Source organism: Seriola lalandi, unplaced genomic scaffold (genome assembly GCF_002814215.2).
Source record: "Seriola lalandi dorsalis isolate HSWRI2012SDOR001 ecotype SW California unplaced genomic scaffold, Sedor1 jcf7180002054979, whole genome shotgun sequence".
NCBI lineage: Eukaryota > Metazoa > Chordata > Actinopteri > Carangiformes > Carangidae > Seriola > Seriola lalandi.
The window spans coordinates 397032-414157 of NW_019525529.1; the positions used below are offsets into that span (position 1 = coordinate 397032).

Here is a 17126-nt window from a genome sequence, read left to right on the forward strand (position 1 = left end):
ATCTGTATTAAACATGCTTTAAGTTTGCGGCTGATTGCTTCCTTCTTACATTTCAGGATGCGAACATGGTAGCTTAAAAACAGCTTGCTTTTAATTTAGTCACTCACCAATAACAAGGATGGAGTAGCGCCAAATTTCACTGTCTATGAAGTGAGGCTATCTTGCTTTCTCTTGTGCACTCCCTCTGGTTCTTTCTCTTTATCTCTCTCTCTCACTGACTGAAAGTGTCTCAGTCAATGTGAGGCCGCTGGTTAGTTGGGGCTCTGAGGGAGTTTCTTTGCAGGTTCTCTACAGTAGTTATTGATGGTGTTTTAGTGCTAACTCTTTTTCCAACAATTAAACTACAGTAGACATGCATTGAGTGGAAATATTTTATATTCGATGACACAAGTCACATCAAGAACTTGTTTGATTAGTTTATTTATATAGAGATTTTTCATTCTGTATATTTAGGTGAAATCTGACAGAATGGGGCACAGTTGTGCTTTGGGCTAAATACTTACAGTATGTCAGAATGCTGACATGCTAGGACAACAACAATGCTAACATTCTGATGTTTAGCAGATTTTGCAAAATTTTTGGGCAATGTATAATTTTGACCTGATGACACAGACAGACCAACATTACAGCAGCTAGCTAGCATGGATTAAAATAGTAATTTTAACAGGCTGAAACCTGGCTGCCTAAAACATTTGTTTTATTAGGTTATTGCATTGCATTCAGTATATACAAGTAAATCTGACAACAATGCTCCTATTTAAAAAATGCATTACTGAGCTAGACAGATTTAGTCTTACACAGAAATGAAATGTATCCAGCTCTACTGCCTTACAGTGGAGTACACACATTCAGCTTGTGTGTTGTCCCTGTGTCTTTTTGTTCTGTTGATCTTATGCTTCCTCAAAGCCGCGTAATGGAGGTTGTCTGAATCCCGGTAACCCTGGTAATAAAATGTCAGATTAACATTAAATTACGATATTAATACAGATGAGGTACTGAACACACCAATAGCAACACTATAATTCACATTGATGTAACAGAACTTTGTGCTTTACTCACAGGTGTTCCCACTACAGGAACATAATGACCTGTAACTACACATGTAGCTCATATTGCCATGCTCATTTAAATGACATATAGTATATCTTAAATGTTCTGGGCGTAACACAGCTGAGACACAAGGCAGAACCTAGAACCAGAGTCTCAGTTTCTTAAAATTTCAGGTTATGTGAAACTCCAGGTTATGAGTCAGTACGTTTCTGTAGTGGAAAAGACCTAACAGCTACTCTGCAGCATGTATTTCACAGCTATTTTTCTCCTGCTATGATATATTTTGTTATGGTGGTGCTTTGATAATACTCACTTCTGCATTTGGAGTTGAGTCAGGGGAAGATCTTGCTTGAGAGTCTGATTATGAGATGACACGAAAGAGAAGGGTTCTTTAAACTTCATTTGATTTAAACGTACTATTCAAACATGATGGAGAGTGAATCACAAGCGCAATGTATCTCAATATAACTGAACCACTTCATCCTAGAACTCCACCATTTAACAGTATAAAGCTTCCACCAAGTTACATTATTTACTGGCTCAATTCTCTACAAACTGGTGACTAAAACTTTGAAGTTCAAATGTTTTTGCTGATGAGGTTTGCAGGTGATAAATATGGAATAGAAATATATTCCCATTGTATGTCTTAGGTTTCTGACACTTGTCTTGATTTGGTGGCTTCACTGTATCATATATCAGCTTCAAGTGTTTTACCTCCAGTATTAACTACATTAAAACACACTATCAAAAGTAAGAACTGACAGTTTGCCTACCTGTACGATGACAGCTTTTGTTCATTCTATATGCTGCATATGATAGCAAAACAGCCAGGATGGTGGTGAATGCCAAAGCTCCACTCAACAAATACACCAAGACAAATGAGTTGACCTTATTTGCAGATACAGTATCTGTAGTAAGAGACATTACAGAGCTTTAGAAAATTGAGTCAGGAGTGATCATAGCATATACAGTATATATGAAACCACTGTTATCTTGTTACTTACCCGTTGAGTCCAACTTTTTCTTGTTTCCAAACAGAACATGTCCACATGAGGCAACAGCACAATAAGTCCCAGCATGAGAAAGATTCAGGCTCTTCGTCAGCAAGTTGTAGACACAGGTTTGTGTTTGTATCTCAGGTTTCCTCTCACATGTATCATTCCTGTCTCCATGAGTGTAAATGAGTCCTGGATGAGATTCTTCAGAATTTCTGAACCAGTAAACACTGTGTTCTCCATCACAGGTCCCAGTGTGTACTGTACAGCTGAGCTGTTCAGTTGACTGGATGGTGTCGGATGGTGACTGATGAACCAAAGCTTGGATGTTAAAGCCTGAACCCTGTACACTGATAGTAGCTCCATCTACAAACTCAAAATCATATGCGTAGCAACCTATGCAGTAGTAAGTGGCTGAATCTGAAAAGTTCAAATCCGAGATTGTCAAGTGATTTTTACCGTTTCCAACTTCTAGTGCGAATCGAGGATCGTCCTCAAATTCACCAAGAAAGTAGCCATTTTTCTCATGCTTGTAGAAGGTAGAGATGACCCTTGGTTGCTGTCCCAGAGTTTGCTTATACCAGTAAAACATCACTGCATTACCCTCATAGAAACATTGCAAGGTCACCTTCTCACCAATGTCAGCTGGATAAAAACCGCTGTCTTGAAGCACATATTTGGACGATTTCAGATTATTCATCTGACCTGAAGAGGAAAGGGATTGAAGACATGCAATTTGATCAATTATATAGGTTGATGATGATCATAATGCAAAATTTGTAATGGAAAATGTAACACACAACTTACCTGAACTCCCTAAAAACAGATAAATCAGATACAACGCAAACTTCAAATTTGTCATCGTGTCCAAAATGCCTCGTTGAATGAACTGAAACACTGCACGTTCTCTGCTCTTCAGAGAGAAGGCTGCGTTTGATTGGCTAATGAGAAGTAACACCTATTATCCTGATGTGGAAACAGTGATCTCATGTTCAGTGCTGCCTCGAATGAACTACATAAAAAAAAGTTCACACAGGTCTTTTGACAGCCGTTACCTTACCTGATTTCAACTCTTTCCGTCCATACACACCACCAGGCTCTTTAATGTTCAGTTGCTGGGAATGTGGGCAAGTCTCACTCATCTGTCTTTGTTACTTGGTCTAGTTAATGTTCTGTAATGCGTTATTATTTATTAGACAACTCATTAGAGTACTTAACATTTAAAATGTGTTGTCCGGTGATGACCTGACTCTTATTTGATAAAATCACCGATGTAAAAGCATGAACACCTTTGACGTCCTTGGTCCCTCCAATTAGATGCTTGGTAGTATTTCACACTGATGGCATGTTAAAGGTAAATTTAGCTGATTTTTGACTTTGCATGGTACATCATAATAACAGTTGTCTGCACTGTGACCTGTTTGATGGGTGCGATTTAGTTTCCTGTGTGAACTCGACCACGGAACCAATGAGTGGGATACCAATTGGCTTGAAAACACAAAGAAATAACCAATGCCAAATTTAAGACGATGGCGGGGTGTTGCTGTAACTTTATGTCCATATTAAATCAGCAAATAAAATTTTTTATTTCCTGTTGGTATTATTAGCATATGTGGCTAATGTAGCTGGTAACTTGTTACATTGCTTCATCTGTACCTTCTCAAGCACATATATCATGGTCACTGTTTGGTTGATACAAAAGTAAATGTAAATGCCACACAGACACACTGGGTTTTGGTGGGGGGTAATGCTAGGAAGCTAAGGCTAATACCAAAGTGAACACATCACTTCCCATGTAAGCCGTCTGTGGGACTCTGGACTAGGAATACTTGTATAACCCAGCACTTTAAATGACAAACACAGTTATGGGTTAATATTTTTTTTTTTTTTACTTTTTAAACCGTGTTCTAGTTTAAGCAATCCATATTAGTTTAATTGCTATTTACTTGAAGTAGCCGGGGCATCAGAGGTATACTCTGTGGCATGCATGCATGGAAACACTGCAGAGACTTCCTGTTTGAAACCGCACAGACAAAGAGAGCAGAGGGTCTTTCGACTGCCGACAACACTAGAGGCTAAATAAAGATCCTCACATCTCGGGTTTGTGGTGCAAAGTCAGAACGCTTACAGTAAACAACAGGGCTGTATCGTGTCACCAAGGGCAGGCACTCATTCTCTGACAGAGGTGTTTGTGCTGCATTCCACATGTACAGCGAGGTCCAGAAGTCTGAGATCACTTTGCCAGTCAAGTGAACGAGGAAAGTGGTCTCAGACTTTTGGACACCGGTGTTTATTTTATAAATCTTATGCTGGCGGGTCTCCTGCTCCGAGAAGGCTGGCCTCGCTGTTTCTGAACACGCAACCGACCACGCCTTGAGAGCATCATGTCTAGTATGTGACTGACTCGTCTTGCTGAGAGTTTTATACGTCTCCGACCACAAACAAGCACCAGATAATGAGCGTTGTGTGAAAGTGGGGGAAATACATGTACAGGTTGTGCTTTGCAGATTAAACAGTGTTCGTGCAGACAGATGTAGACAACAGCAAGGTATTGACTTTGTTTTTAATATTTATTTTCCACACGTCAAACTCTCTCGAGTGTCTGACCCAACAAGCACCACAGAGATCCGTGTGGTTATGTGTTTGTACATTGTAAATGACAGGTATAGCGAGAGTGGAAACATGACACCTCTGAAAGCACAGGTCACATCAAGGGAACTTGGCTTAACTGAACCTGAAGGTATATGTTTTTTTGCAAAGGCAAAGCTTCACATTCAGTGGTGAAAGCTGGAGGTGGAACATGTCCAGCTCTACTGCTTCACACTGGAGTAAACACATTCACTCATGGTGTCATCTCTCTGTCTTCTTGAGCTGCTGGCCTTGTGCTCCCTTAGAGCAGCATAGTGGAGCTCGTCTGCATCTCGGTGACCCTGGTAATAAAATGAGAAAAGAGTTCATTGCCATATTGGTATATGTGTCATAACTGATATAGGCAAGAACTGAGAGCACTATCACTAATGCATGTATTTTTTTTGTTTTTAATTTGTTGAGCTTGTGTCAGAGAGGTGTTAATTCTCCTGTTGTGGCTCTTGTATTTGAAATGGTGGACAAAATAACAAATACATCCAAATACAATGTAATCTAGTACAACAGCAACGACTTAAGTCATCAAATCTACAATCAGTCCTCACAGCAAGACTGAATTGTATTATCGTCATCTTTTGTGATGCGATATATGTTACACTTATAGTAGTACAACACTAATGCTTACCTCTGTACTCGGAGCTCGGGCAGCTGCAGATCTTGCCTGAGAGTCTAGTTGTGACAAAAGACAACAACAAAAGCTTTGCTCAAAATGCGACAAGCTGGAGGTGACACAATCCGTTAACTACTCCAACTTAGCTGGATCCTTTGGACCAAATGTAATGAACCAGTTCCTCTTATTCATCTGTTACTTTATTGTGAAAGAAACAGGTGCAGGTAGGACTTTATATAGTGGAATCAATGAAGACCAATGTATAAACTACAGGCTACTAGTATTATAGTATTTGTTATAGTATAAATATGTAAGTATAAGTATAAGATACCTTATAAAAAGTCTTGACCGTCAAGCTGCAGCACTCACACTATCTTAAGTGTATTTTCTTCAGTATACAAAAATAGCATGTTAAATTCTCAATGTATGCTATTTACATGTAATTCGGACTGGACTCTACATGTCTAAGTCATACGGTGGAACACTCATCAGTAGTACTTTGAACACACGCCGTCAAATATATAGAAGGAAAGTTTAACCCACCTGTGCACTGGCAGCTGTTTGCCTTGTACATTATATATGCCAGGACAACAACCAGGACTGCGTTGAACGCCAAAGCTCCACTCAACAAATACACCAAGACAACAGACTTCACCTCGTCTGCAGAGAGCCAGAAATCAGGAGACATTGGAGCTTTTAGATTGTAATCAGATCTGATTAAAAAGTTTCCACCAAACGCGACAGGAATTGTAGTTACCCTCAAACTCCAGCTTGGTCCCGTTTCCAAACAGTATGTGTCCACATGAGGCAACAGCACAGTAGTAGGTCCCAGCATGAGAACGATTCAGCCTCTGCATCGGCAAGTTGTAGACACAGGTTTGTGTTTGTGTCTCAGGTTTCCTCTCACACTGATCATTCCTGTCTCCATGAGTGTAAATGAGTCCTGGATGAGATTCTTTAGAGTCTTTGAACCAGTAAACACTGTGTTCTCCGTCACAGGTCCCAGTGTGTACTGTACAGTTGAGAGTCACAGAACCTCCTGGCTGGAGGATCTCAAATGCTGACTGACGGATCCAAGATTGGTTGTTCAATCCTGAACCCTTTACAGTGACAGTAATGCTCTCCAAAAATTCATACACGTAAGAAAAGCTACTCACACAGTAGTAAGTGGCTGAGTCTGACATTTGCACATCTGAGATCTTTAAATGATTTTTACCAGTGGTAGATTCCAGTTCAAAACGTGAATTGTTCTTAAAGTCATCCTGCAGGATGCCGTTTTTCTCATGCTTGTAGAACTTAGAAACCAGCCTTGGTTTCTCTCCCAGAGTCTGTTTATACCAGTAAAACATCACTGCAGTGGCAGACTCTTTATAGAAACACTCCAGAGTCACTTTTTCACCAACATTCACTGACACGAAATGTAAAGATGATGATAATTTACTTGCTGTCGTATCAGCTGAGGAGAAAAAGGAGATATGATACCAAACGAATGTATAGAAATAGAAATATATATTTTTTTAAAAACATATGTTTCAGAGAAAAAGAGACAAAATGCATTTGTAAAAAGAAACAACTTACCTATTCTCCCCAGACAGAGCAGACACGTCGCATACAAAGCAAACACTGGAGGTGTCATTTTGTTGGCTAATTGAGAGAATCTCTGTTCGTTCTCTACTTTTGAGAGACCGGGCTGTGTTTTACTGGCCAATCAGAACTGACTCTGCATGAACACATGAGCAGTGTAAGGTTGGTCTGTGTCTGTGTGAAGATTGTCATGGAAAGAAGTGAGACTGAATTGGAAAATGAAATGTGTGTTTTCAAGATGGATCCCTGTTCAGCTATGACGAGCTTCTGAAGTCAGTGGGGTAGAATTTCCTGCAATGAACATGATCGACCAGGTGGCAAGCCCAGACGATTACCACCCCCACCCCACCCCACCCCCCTACACCTCGCCCCCATCACTCTATGCCATAGATCTACTGTTTCCTACTGACTTAAGAAGAAACACATATTATACCTTTTTACACTTATTTTTTGAATGGGTTTTTGGTTAGGTGACTGAAATAAACTTAAATCAACACAAGCTCAAGACATTTTCACATTCTATTCTATGACACAACATGTCAGTAAATACCCCAGTCCTGATTTCTTTAAGCTTTTTTGTGTCTTAAAAAAAAAGCCATTTGCTAACAAGTGGCTAAACAACATCATGCAAACACCAGTCCACCTTTACAACGTAGTGTTATATTCTCGCGCTGTTGTTTTGAAAACTTTGTAAAAGCAAAGGATTTTGTAGAAGAGGTAAGAGCGAAATCAAAATCAAAGTCATGTGACCGTTTGTTTATAGCCTAAGATTAGTTTTTTTACTCCTGGTGATTGTATTAACACTTCAAATATCACAAAAGTGATTGATTATCCTGCTGAACAAAACGTGTCAGTATCTTAAACTTTTGCTCATTTTCTGCAGTAATCCAAAAGTCGATGTAAAAATCCCACTGGCTTTTTGTTGCGGGAACCAGGATGATGCTAACATCTAGCTTAGCCACAAAAATACATCATCCCTGCAGCTCTCTATTTGAAAATGCCAGTTTGGTTGTGTCACCAGTAAGTGACTGAAAGTTGATATAGTATCTGGAATAGATATTTTGTCATTATGTACGTTATGTTCATCATTTTTTTCATAAGATATAAGATAAGATATGAAATGTTGGAAGTAAAAACAATAGTCTTTGGTTACATTTCTATACCACTGAATAAATGTTTCTTCATGTTCCCTTCGATGTGGCTTAGCCCACTTCCCCTTCAGCCACAGTAACCTAATATGGGAGTACGAGCTGCTGGCCTTCATGTTACTGTGTGTTTTCTTTCTAAGAAAGTGGATGTAGCACATTCTGGACATGTCACCATGGTGAGTTTCCTAAGAAGCATAGCTACAGGCCAAGTTTGGGCATATGAGTATTAGGGAACTGAAACTGTGAAAAGGTTGTGGATCAACAAAATAACATTAGAATTAGACTGAACTGAAAGCAGTCTTCACATGAGCTAAGAAATAAATCAAGACTTCTTAAGTAAAGGTCAGTTACTGTTTCACATTTTCTTGAATAGTCTATTGTATGCACCGCTTGTTTTCTGCATTTAAGCTGTGTTGTTGTTTGTTTCACAAAGTCCTGTGGGACCCAGTCTCGCTTCAGTGTAAGACACTGCTGTGACCGAAGGGACCTACAGGCCGGTCTTCCTGTGTTTAAGCTCTACTGGGACTCACGTTTCCACCAATGGAAACTTATACTCTGCAGCTCACACCATCTTCACCACAGCAGTGAAAGGTAAATGGTGAGAGACGGCTATAGATTGAAAGGTGCAACCAGCACTTGCGTTTCTGGTTGAAGAAGCTATTAATAGAACACAGGGGATTTTTTTTTTTTCATGAGCCTGCTCTGTCTCTTATCTGCAACCAGTATTACACATCACGTACGGATATGCTGATCTGTGTGACTCAAAACATACTTGACATACAATTACTGCAAAGAAAGAAATATTTTATTTATTTCGACATTATTTTACATTGTACATATAGTCATGTGAAATCCTTGCAAGAGGTTGAATGTTAAGTTTTACATGACTCTTTTCTACTCTTTACTCTGGAGTAAACACAGTCAGTGTCCATGTTGTCGTCTTGACCATGTCGTTCGCTGTTTCTCTTCACACTCAGAGCAGCATAATGGAGCATGTCCGCATCTTGGCTCTGTTAAGGACAAAATAACAATTGAGAGAAATCATTATTCATATTTCCATGACTTTGTAGGTATAAATCTGACTTTTACCACACAGTTATTTGACCTACCCTGGTGTCAGAGGCTGCAGAGCATGTCAGATGAGAAACAGTTCCTGCAAATCAAAATACAGTAATGGTCAAGCCAATTCGATACAGCAATATTTTAGTAATTCTGAAGACCCTACCTTTGCAGAGAGAGCACAGCTTTTTGTTCAACATGTACGCGCTGAAAGCCAGGACGAGCAGAATGATGATGGAAACTGCCAAAGCCACACTCAAGAAATACAACATGAGAGGGGAGACTTTGGTAGAAACATCTGGAGTCAAGAAAGCAGATATAAAAGCTGTTTTTGTAGACATACGATTAATATGGTTAATTAAAAAGGCCATTTTAGGTCTACAGGTAACTGTAATATGTAATATCAGCCATTATCACCTACCTACGATCTCTACTCTCGTTCCATTCCCAAAGGTGATCTCGCCGCAGGAGGCCAGAGCACAGTAGTACATCCCGGCATCGGAGGAGCTCGCAGACTTTAATGTGAGGTCGGCAGTGCAATTTTTCACATGAGATGAGAGGCTTGTGCACTGTCCTCCACTGGGGTCCATGACTGTGGGCTGAGATGCACCATTTCTGAACCAGTAGAGGCTCTGCTCCCCTTCGCACAGCGGTTCGGCGTATACTGTACAGCTCAAACTCAAAGGGTCTCCCGGCCGAAGTAGCTCAAAATCGGGCTGATGGACAACAGCTTGGATGTTGGACGTTGGCGTTTTGACGTGAAGGAAAGCTCCCTGTCCGAATTCGATTGCGTTGAATTCTAAAATCCCACAGTAATATATGGCTGAATCTGCCGGGCGAAGGTTTGTGATTGTGAGATGGTTGTTGCCTTCTTTATTTTGTGTAGAGACTTGAAACCTTTCTTTATACCCGGGGTACATGTCCGCTTCTTTTTTGTGCTTCATCCGAGTTGATATGATCTGAGGTTTACCTCCCAAGCTTTGCTGATACCAAGACAGGAAAGTTACAGCATTGTCTTGACAAGCACATTTCAAAGTCACATTCTCCCCAACTCCTGCTTTTATGACCCCACTGTCCTGAATTATACCTGAGGTTATATTTACAGCAGCTGTCACCTGACCTGTGAAGAAAGGCATAACATTATATTATTTATACTTTTCAAACATGTCTCTCATTCAAAATTATATTCATGCACAAAGAAAAAGTAGGAAAAAAATGGTTTAAAATACTCACAGATTTCACTGAGAAGCACAAGAATAATGCAAAGTGGCATCATCTCTGAAGCTCTGCAGTCTGTATCCGGTGTGTTCGACGGGCGCACCCAACTCTTAGAGGACACGAAGGCTGTTTGTGATTGGCTAAGCTGACTTCTTTGGTTTAGACTCACACTTGCGTTTTGTTCTTTTCCATAAGATCAGCTTGATCAGGTGACTAGAGGTGTAATCGGGGTTGATTGAGTCTTCTTGGTTGCATTGTTGTTTTTTGTCCACTGGAGGACAGTAGGCGTGACATGTATGTGTGTATATGCTATGAAATGGAAATTCTCTCAAGTCCATGTTTGCATAGAGGTGTAGAGGTTGGTGCAAATCAGTGTTTGTTTTCCATAATATGCAGAGTGTTTAGAGATTTAAATTTGCTATTACTTGTGTAAGAAAGTGTGTGTTTAAAATGGGTTAAGTGGGTTGGGGGAGGGGGTGGAGTGGGTGAGACACAGAAAGAAAAAAGAAATCAGGAAATCAGGTCAAGTGATTTAACCCATCTAAAAAACTGTAAGTAAATGTTGAGCGTATATATTTATAATGTAATGGCTGCAGTGGTTACAGGCTGGACTTATATTTGGTTGACTTAAAGGTCGAATATTGTATTTATATGTATGTATATTGTAAGTTAGATTTCCATGTGTTGTTTGATTATAAAGCAGGTCTAGTTTCTATATTAATACTGTGAAGGTATAAAAGTGCTGAATCCACAGAGAAATGCACACAGCCTGTATTCAGAAACTGAGCCTTAAAACGAGCCATCAGGACTTCTGTAACTTTATGATCTCACAATAAAGCTGTCACCACCCTCAGCTATCTCCCAAGCTCCGCCCACCTGGACCCACCATCTAACCTTGCAGGAATTGGTTTCTTGAGTATTTACCTGAAATCTGCTATGATTTTATTCAATGACTCAAAATACAATTGACCAATCAGAAGATATGCTCAGATCCTCTCTTCTGATGGGCTCACCAACCTGTTGTTACTAGAGCTCCAGAAAGAAGCCTGAGAGAGGAGATTTAAAACTATATTGAGATGGTTTTTGGTTCTTAAAACCACAACTATATCTTCAACACTTCAAATAAAACACAGGAAAAGTGTAAAATATGGGACCTTAAACTGGACAACACACCATATAACCATCATCATCATCATCATCATCATCATTATCATCATCAATATCACCAGTCTTCCATTTAGAGGAAACTACATCTAGAGTGACAACTGTTTTTCACAGAACCACTGTTTTTACTCTTTTTGGTGTTTTTAAATGGCATTTCACATATAATTGAACGTTGCATTACTGCCCTCTAATGTTGCTTTTTCTTTACTTATTGTTGAGGCGTAATGTTGAATCTTATTGTGAACAAACAAGCTTGTTACAAGCTTGTTGCAAAAAACAAGAAAAAAGAGAAAGAAAAAAAAACAGATTACCAGTCATATTCAAATGTTTCAGCACCGAGGACAGCACATGATGCTCTACACGCATCAACTGACAAACAGTTCAGCACCACTGCTGATAGACAGCGACAGTGACTCTGAATGAGTCAGAAATTTAGATCAAATTTAGTCCAACAAGAATATTTCATGATCCCTTGTTTTTTCTCAGTTTTCTCTGCCACTGAACGCAGTTTCTTGCTGGGAGTGGGTGGTGGCGATTATCGCTTCACAAGAGCTTCATCCATCGTTACATTTAAAAGACAAAGGGTTATAAATAGCTCTCTGAGCAGCGCTATGTCTTCAGGGCAGACAGGATGCTACAGTGAGTCGCTATCAGAAAGTGATGACACGGGCCGGGGCTAGCTAGTTAGCATGCTAACTTCAGTAGAAGAAAAGACGTGATAAAGATAACAGTTAACGTTGGTGAGTAAATGAATGAACTTTGATGCTAAACTCGCAATATTTCTTCTAGCTGTTAATGCTCACGCTGGCTATGTAGCAAATAGCAAAACATACAGGCAAGTCGCCAGTCCATCACAGATACACAGACACGAACAACCATTCACACTCACATCAACACCTACGGGTAATTTAGAGACGCCAATTAACCTGATGCAACAGTCCTAACCACTGCCCCGCCATGCCGTGCTGCTTTTAGAGTCGGTAAAGGGAAAGAGTTCTAACCACAGAGATGCAGCACAGGATTCCTGCGTGATTAGACTGTAGGGCCTCTGGTTTGGAAAATATTATGACAGGATTTGTTGTGACATGATGTTTTAATACAATCATACTGAATTAATATGATCAGGATCAAGTCATATAGTGTAGTGCCACCCTGAATGTGCTATTACAAGTATTGACGATTACAGATCAATAACATGATCAACATTACATAGTAGGTTGAAAAATTTGCTTCACACGTGGTGTTTGATCGTAACATGGTTAACATGTACTTGTACACGTGTGTATAGTTGTGTAGGAGTTTGTGTTTGTGTTGGAGTGGTCTGATAGTTGTCAGGTATGTGCGTCTGTTCCCGCGCTGTAAGTACAATTAAGCATTTGTGTCTCTTCCCTCAGCCTTGCCCTTTGCAGATGCAACAGTAGCAAGCTGCTGCGTGCGACTCAGATGCGTCCTTTGATGTTTGTGGTCTGTATGTTCGTGCTTTAAAGAAGAAAAAAAAAGGTGGTAAACGCTGTACGGCTGTTGACTCGTTCGAGACGAGGCATTACTGACCCATGCTCATGCTCGTCGTGCAAGGCGACAGTAGGACGGCCTAATGTTCACTGTTTCTGTGAAGTGAGAGCTACAATGGAAAATAGACCCTCCCATACTCGTTTGAAGACCATGTGGTAAACAACATATTTACAGAGGAGAAGCGAACGACGAGAGGCAAACATCATTTCAGTGTCATTTGGAGATAAGTGCTCAGTGCTGTCGTGTTTTTCTGCTGCAGTTCCCTTAAAAGCACATGGGTTTTCTTTATTTAAAACACACTACAGACACAAAATGCACACATTTCCCCATGCATTTTGTGAAAGCGAGTATGCTCAGTGTCTCTGACTGATTAAAAGTAGTTTCTCCTCTCACCTCCGGCTCGCGGGACGTGGGGGAAGCACACGGAGCTGCTGCAGGGCTGCAGCCGTGACAAATACAGAAAGCTGTTAAATGACAGACACCTAAGTTCTGACTGTCTGAGTTTCACCGGTCAATGTAGAAAGTTTATAAAATAATAATCTCATGATCTCATGTTTTCATTACTCGACACGTCCACATCCAAACTTCATATCATTTAAAACCCCTAGAAAAAAAACTTTTAACATAAGTTATTTTGAAGTGGTAGCTTTTACTCTTTAAACTCATTGAACTCATTTTAGAATTTGAACTACACATTTTCAATAACTTTTCACCCTCCAGGTTTTTTCAGACTTTATATTGAGAGTTAGTGAAGTAAGTAAATATCTATATAGTCTTATCTCACCCCCATTATTTCCACACTTCATACCCAAACGATAGAATAGCCTTGGTAGAGGCAGTGAATTTTTTTTTTGCACACAATTCTTCATTTGTTTCTTGTGGTCAATTTGTTTTTCAGAAATGTAGAAAATAGGTCAAGAGGGGCATCGCGTAGCGCAGTGGGTTACACAGGCGCCCCATATATAGAGGCCACAGGCCTCGCTGCAGCCGGCCCCCGGCTCGACTCCCGCTTCGGACGGCCCTTTCCTGCGTGTCATTCCCCCTCTCTCTGCCTCCCCATTTCCTGTCTCTCTACTGTCCTGTCCATTAAAGGCACAAAAAAGCCCCCCCCCAAAAAAAAGAAAATAGGTCAAGAACACTGTGAGATGGCTATCAGAGCACCACAAAGGGCTGCAAATACAACAATTTGTTTTTTTCTCCACTGTGGTTTTGGCAGGGAGAAGTAAATTCAGGTCAGTGAGGTGCGAATATACTTCCTCTGTAACTCGCAAAGGCTAAACACAAAGAGCAAATGCCTTTTTTTTAAGCATCTTGCTATTTACAGCTTTAATGTGTTTCTTTTTACGTTCATATAAGTATATATTTAAAAGCAGGAAGATAAAGGCAAACCTTGACTAGAATAAAAAAAAAATGTGGTTATAGACAAGAACAAAATTTTGCCAGGCCCCCAACAACCTTGTCATAAAGCTCCTCCTCCTCTTTCCTCTATATCTGCTGTGAAGGCAGCTGACCCCAGGGTGTGAATGCCTGTTTGTTAGAACTTCTTTTTAGTTGTTGTTCATATGAAGTTGAAAGTGTGGCTTTGTGTATTGTTTTCTAACCTGTTAATAGACTTAAGTGTAAAAATGTACACGGGCAGTGAGGAGTGGAAGAACAGAAGCGTTTGTAGCCAACAAACAAAAAGCAACACAAATTCAACCACAAAGACATCCTGTCTGGATGGGGGGGTGGGGGGGTTGGGGGGGTGGAGGTGACAAAACCACTTTGGTTGAACTTGATGTGAGAGAGTTTGACCAGAGCGGGAACTCAGAAGCGAGAAATGTTTTTTCTTTTCTTTTGTTTTTTTCTTTTCTTTCTTCGTATTAGTCAGTAGGCTGCAGTTCTTGAAAACACATAACCGCCTTTACAAGTAGAAACAACTTCAAAGCTGAACATTGACTACACGACCCAGAAACTCAGACTTAACTCACCAGGACAGACAAAGTGTGTTTGTGTCAGATTTGATTAGGACGACAAAAGGCCGACACACACACTCATTTAACACGCCTGCTGAAATTTCATGACAACAGAGGTCACTTTTACCTAAGTCTTCAGCTGAAAAACAAAAGGATGAGAACTGTTGCTGTCAGGGTCCTGACGGCCCCTCGGGCGCTTTAACAAAGTGTAGACGGAGGCTTTATATGTCAGTTGACCACAGAAGTCTGTGGTGTGGAGGCTTCAGCGAGTTATGAACAAACAGGACACACACCACACACGCACTTCTTCGGCCTCTCTCCGCGGTGTGTTTGCTTTGAATGACTTATCTTTCCATACTTAGCTGTCTGGTGGTCACGGCAACAGCAAAAGGTGTTTAAGCATCATGATGTAGCGCTGATGTTATTTCTATGGTAGGTGGTCTGCTGCCCCCTGCTGGCTATCAGTTGAACTGCACACAGCTACTGAGAACACACAAACAAGGCCTTACGCTGAGTTTAGAGGGCCAGGGATGACGCTCAGTTCAGTTGACATGAAGAGAAGTACTCAGTCTGTGAAAATATAAGCACCTGGTACTGAATTGTTGGAAAACCCCTTTAGCTGGAAAAATGGGTAAAAGCACCTAAAGCCATGTTAGCTCCCCTGCCAGTTTAAATTACACAATGTTGAGGCTGATCTTATTGAAAAGTTTGAGATTGATATTAGTTGCTCCTCCGGTCAATGTTAGTAAATGATAATAAATTGTGGAGTCAGGGGGGTGTCAGTTTTTTTCTCAAAAGTTTGACAACCACTGATGCATAGTGATGAAAACAGGAACAATGACAGTAAACCCATTGATGAGGACAGTGTCTTTTTACGAATTAAAATGTACAAGCGTACATCATTTATGTTGCTATAGAAACCAGAGCCTTTTAAGAAGCAATAACGATACATATGGTTCAATAAATGCAGAAAAAAAAGAGTGTGTCACTTTTTCAGAATATACTTTAAAGGATGAAAGATAATCAAATGCATTTCCATTGATCTCATATCAGATATTAATACTGACTGAAGTTACAGGAGTCAGAAAGAAGCAGCAGCAGTCGTGGTTTCTCACTCCAGCTCTGTCAGTCTGACTCCAGAGTAAACCGTCTCCTCCTCTTCGCTCCTCTGCTTCCTGCTCTTGCTTTGCTTCTTCCTGTAGTCCACAGCTACGTATACTGCAACACTCTGCTGGGAATTCGACCCTTAAAAAAATTTAAAAAAGAAAAAAATTTAATCAACTGACCAGTCTAAAAACCAAAACAATCTGCATGGCTCAATACCACTCGGTGAAATCAGACTTCTTCTGTGGTTAAAATGAGTTCATTCACCTTCGGACTGCAGATATGTTCCAGTGGCCGTTTCGCAGAGGATACGGACGAGGATGATGTTCAAGATAGAAGACAAGAGTAGAGCTGCAACCACACACCACAGCAAGACAGGAAGAGTGTACTGTTCCTCTGAGAAAAATAAAGTAATAAAAATGTAAACGTCATGTGAAATCCAATGTAGACTAAGGAAAAAATTGGATTAAAAAAGAAGTAGCTTGGATTTTATATAAGACACCATGTCCCAGGATGCAGACATGTTTCTTGTCTTTGAAAATGGATGGATTTGTGATATTAGTTGTAAATACATCACATGAAATGAAGGGGAACAAGTGGAGATAATGTTTTGCTCACCTTCAACCTCCAGTCTAGTTCCTCCCCCGAACAGTATCTCTCCACACGAAGCCACAGCGCAGTAGTACGTCCCAGCATCAGACAGGCTCACACTCCTTTTCCATAAATTGTACACACACCTGCTCTGTGCGGGAGACTCAGACCCTGCGGCCTTCACACACCGACTGCTGCTGTGTGTGTGGACGTACAAGATCCCCAGGTGGGACTTTCCTGTATCCTTTCTGAACCAGTAAACGCTGTGTTCTCCGTCACTGGTCCCAGTGTGCACCGTGCAGTTCAGACTCACGGAGCCTCCTACCTGCACAGACTCAGACAGCGGCTGCTGGAGGAAAGACCTGCAGCTGGACTCTGGAAACAACAGAAATAAGATGTTAGAAAGAGAAAAGGAGGACATTAAATGCAGGAAGTGTGATGACAAAAATCTAAAACATAAGCAGATCACCTTTGACAGCCAAAAATGTTC

The 17126-nt window shown here is 40.6% G+C and overlaps 5 protein-coding genes across 6 annotated transcripts in view; 1 reads left to right on the top strand and 4 right to left on the bottom strand.

The window, feature by feature from the left end:
* Positions 1-404: 404 nt before the first annotated feature.
* LOC111647044 (uncharacterized) lies at positions 405-2996 on the bottom strand. The gene is made up of 5 exons (XM_023396649.2): positions 2853-2996; positions 2055-2750; positions 1824-1958; positions 1364-1407; positions 405-940 (listed from the first exon to the last, which is right to left on the bottom strand). Exons 1-5 carry the CDS (start codon positions 2905-2907, stop codon positions 821-823), a joined length of 1050 nt encoding a protein of 349 aa, XP_023252417.1. The 5' UTR covers positions 2908-2996; the 3' UTR covers positions 405-820.
* A 1598-nt stretch (positions 2997-4594) lies between these two features.
* On the bottom strand, positions 4595-7128 carry LOC111647034 (uncharacterized). Its single transcript, XM_023396641.2, has 5 exons — positions 6880-7128; positions 6059-6757; positions 5845-5961; positions 5317-5360; positions 4595-4975 (listed from the first exon to the last, which is right to left on the bottom strand). The coding sequence occupies exons 1-5, from the start codon at positions 6935-6937 to the stop codon at positions 4856-4858; spliced, it is 1038 nt and encodes a 345-aa protein (XP_023252409.1). The 5' UTR covers positions 6938-7128; the 3' UTR covers positions 4595-4855.
* Positions 7129-8292: 1164 nt separating this feature from the next.
* LOC111646962 (prostaglandin D2 receptor 2-like) overlaps positions 8293-17126 on the top strand; it is a 19358-nt gene continuing 10524 nt past the window's right edge. The window contains exon 1 of the mRNA XM_087171207.1: positions 8293-8375. The gene's annotated coding sequence lies outside the window, so the exon portion shown is untranslated. The remainder of the gene's footprint in view (positions 8376-17126) is intronic.
* On the bottom strand, positions 8829-12540 carry LOC111647022 (immunoglobulin kappa light chain-like). Of its 2 annotated transcripts, XM_087171223.1 has the most exons (5): positions 10326-12538; positions 9514-10212; positions 9259-9390; positions 9143-9186; positions 8829-9043 (listed from the first exon to the last, which is right to left on the bottom strand). In XM_087171223.1, the coding sequence occupies exons 1-5, from the start codon at positions 10366-10368 to the stop codon at positions 8906-8908; spliced, it is 1056 nt and encodes a 351-aa protein (XP_087027349.1). In that variant the 5' UTR covers positions 10369-12538; the 3' UTR covers positions 8829-8905. The 2 variants fall into 2 exon arrangements, with proteins under 2 accessions (XP_087027349.1, XP_087027350.1); XM_087171224.1 differs by lacking the exon at positions 9259-9390 and having other exon boundaries at positions 10326-12540.
* Positions 15794-17126, bottom strand: part of LOC111646981 (uncharacterized) — a 4778-nt gene continuing 3445 nt past the window's right edge. Inside the window, exon 5 of the mRNA XM_087171214.1 lies at positions 15794-16186. Coding sequence (XP_087027340.1) covers positions 16053-16186 — 134 coding nt within the window. The 3' untranslated portion in view covers positions 15794-16052. The remainder of the gene's footprint in view (positions 16187-17126) is intronic.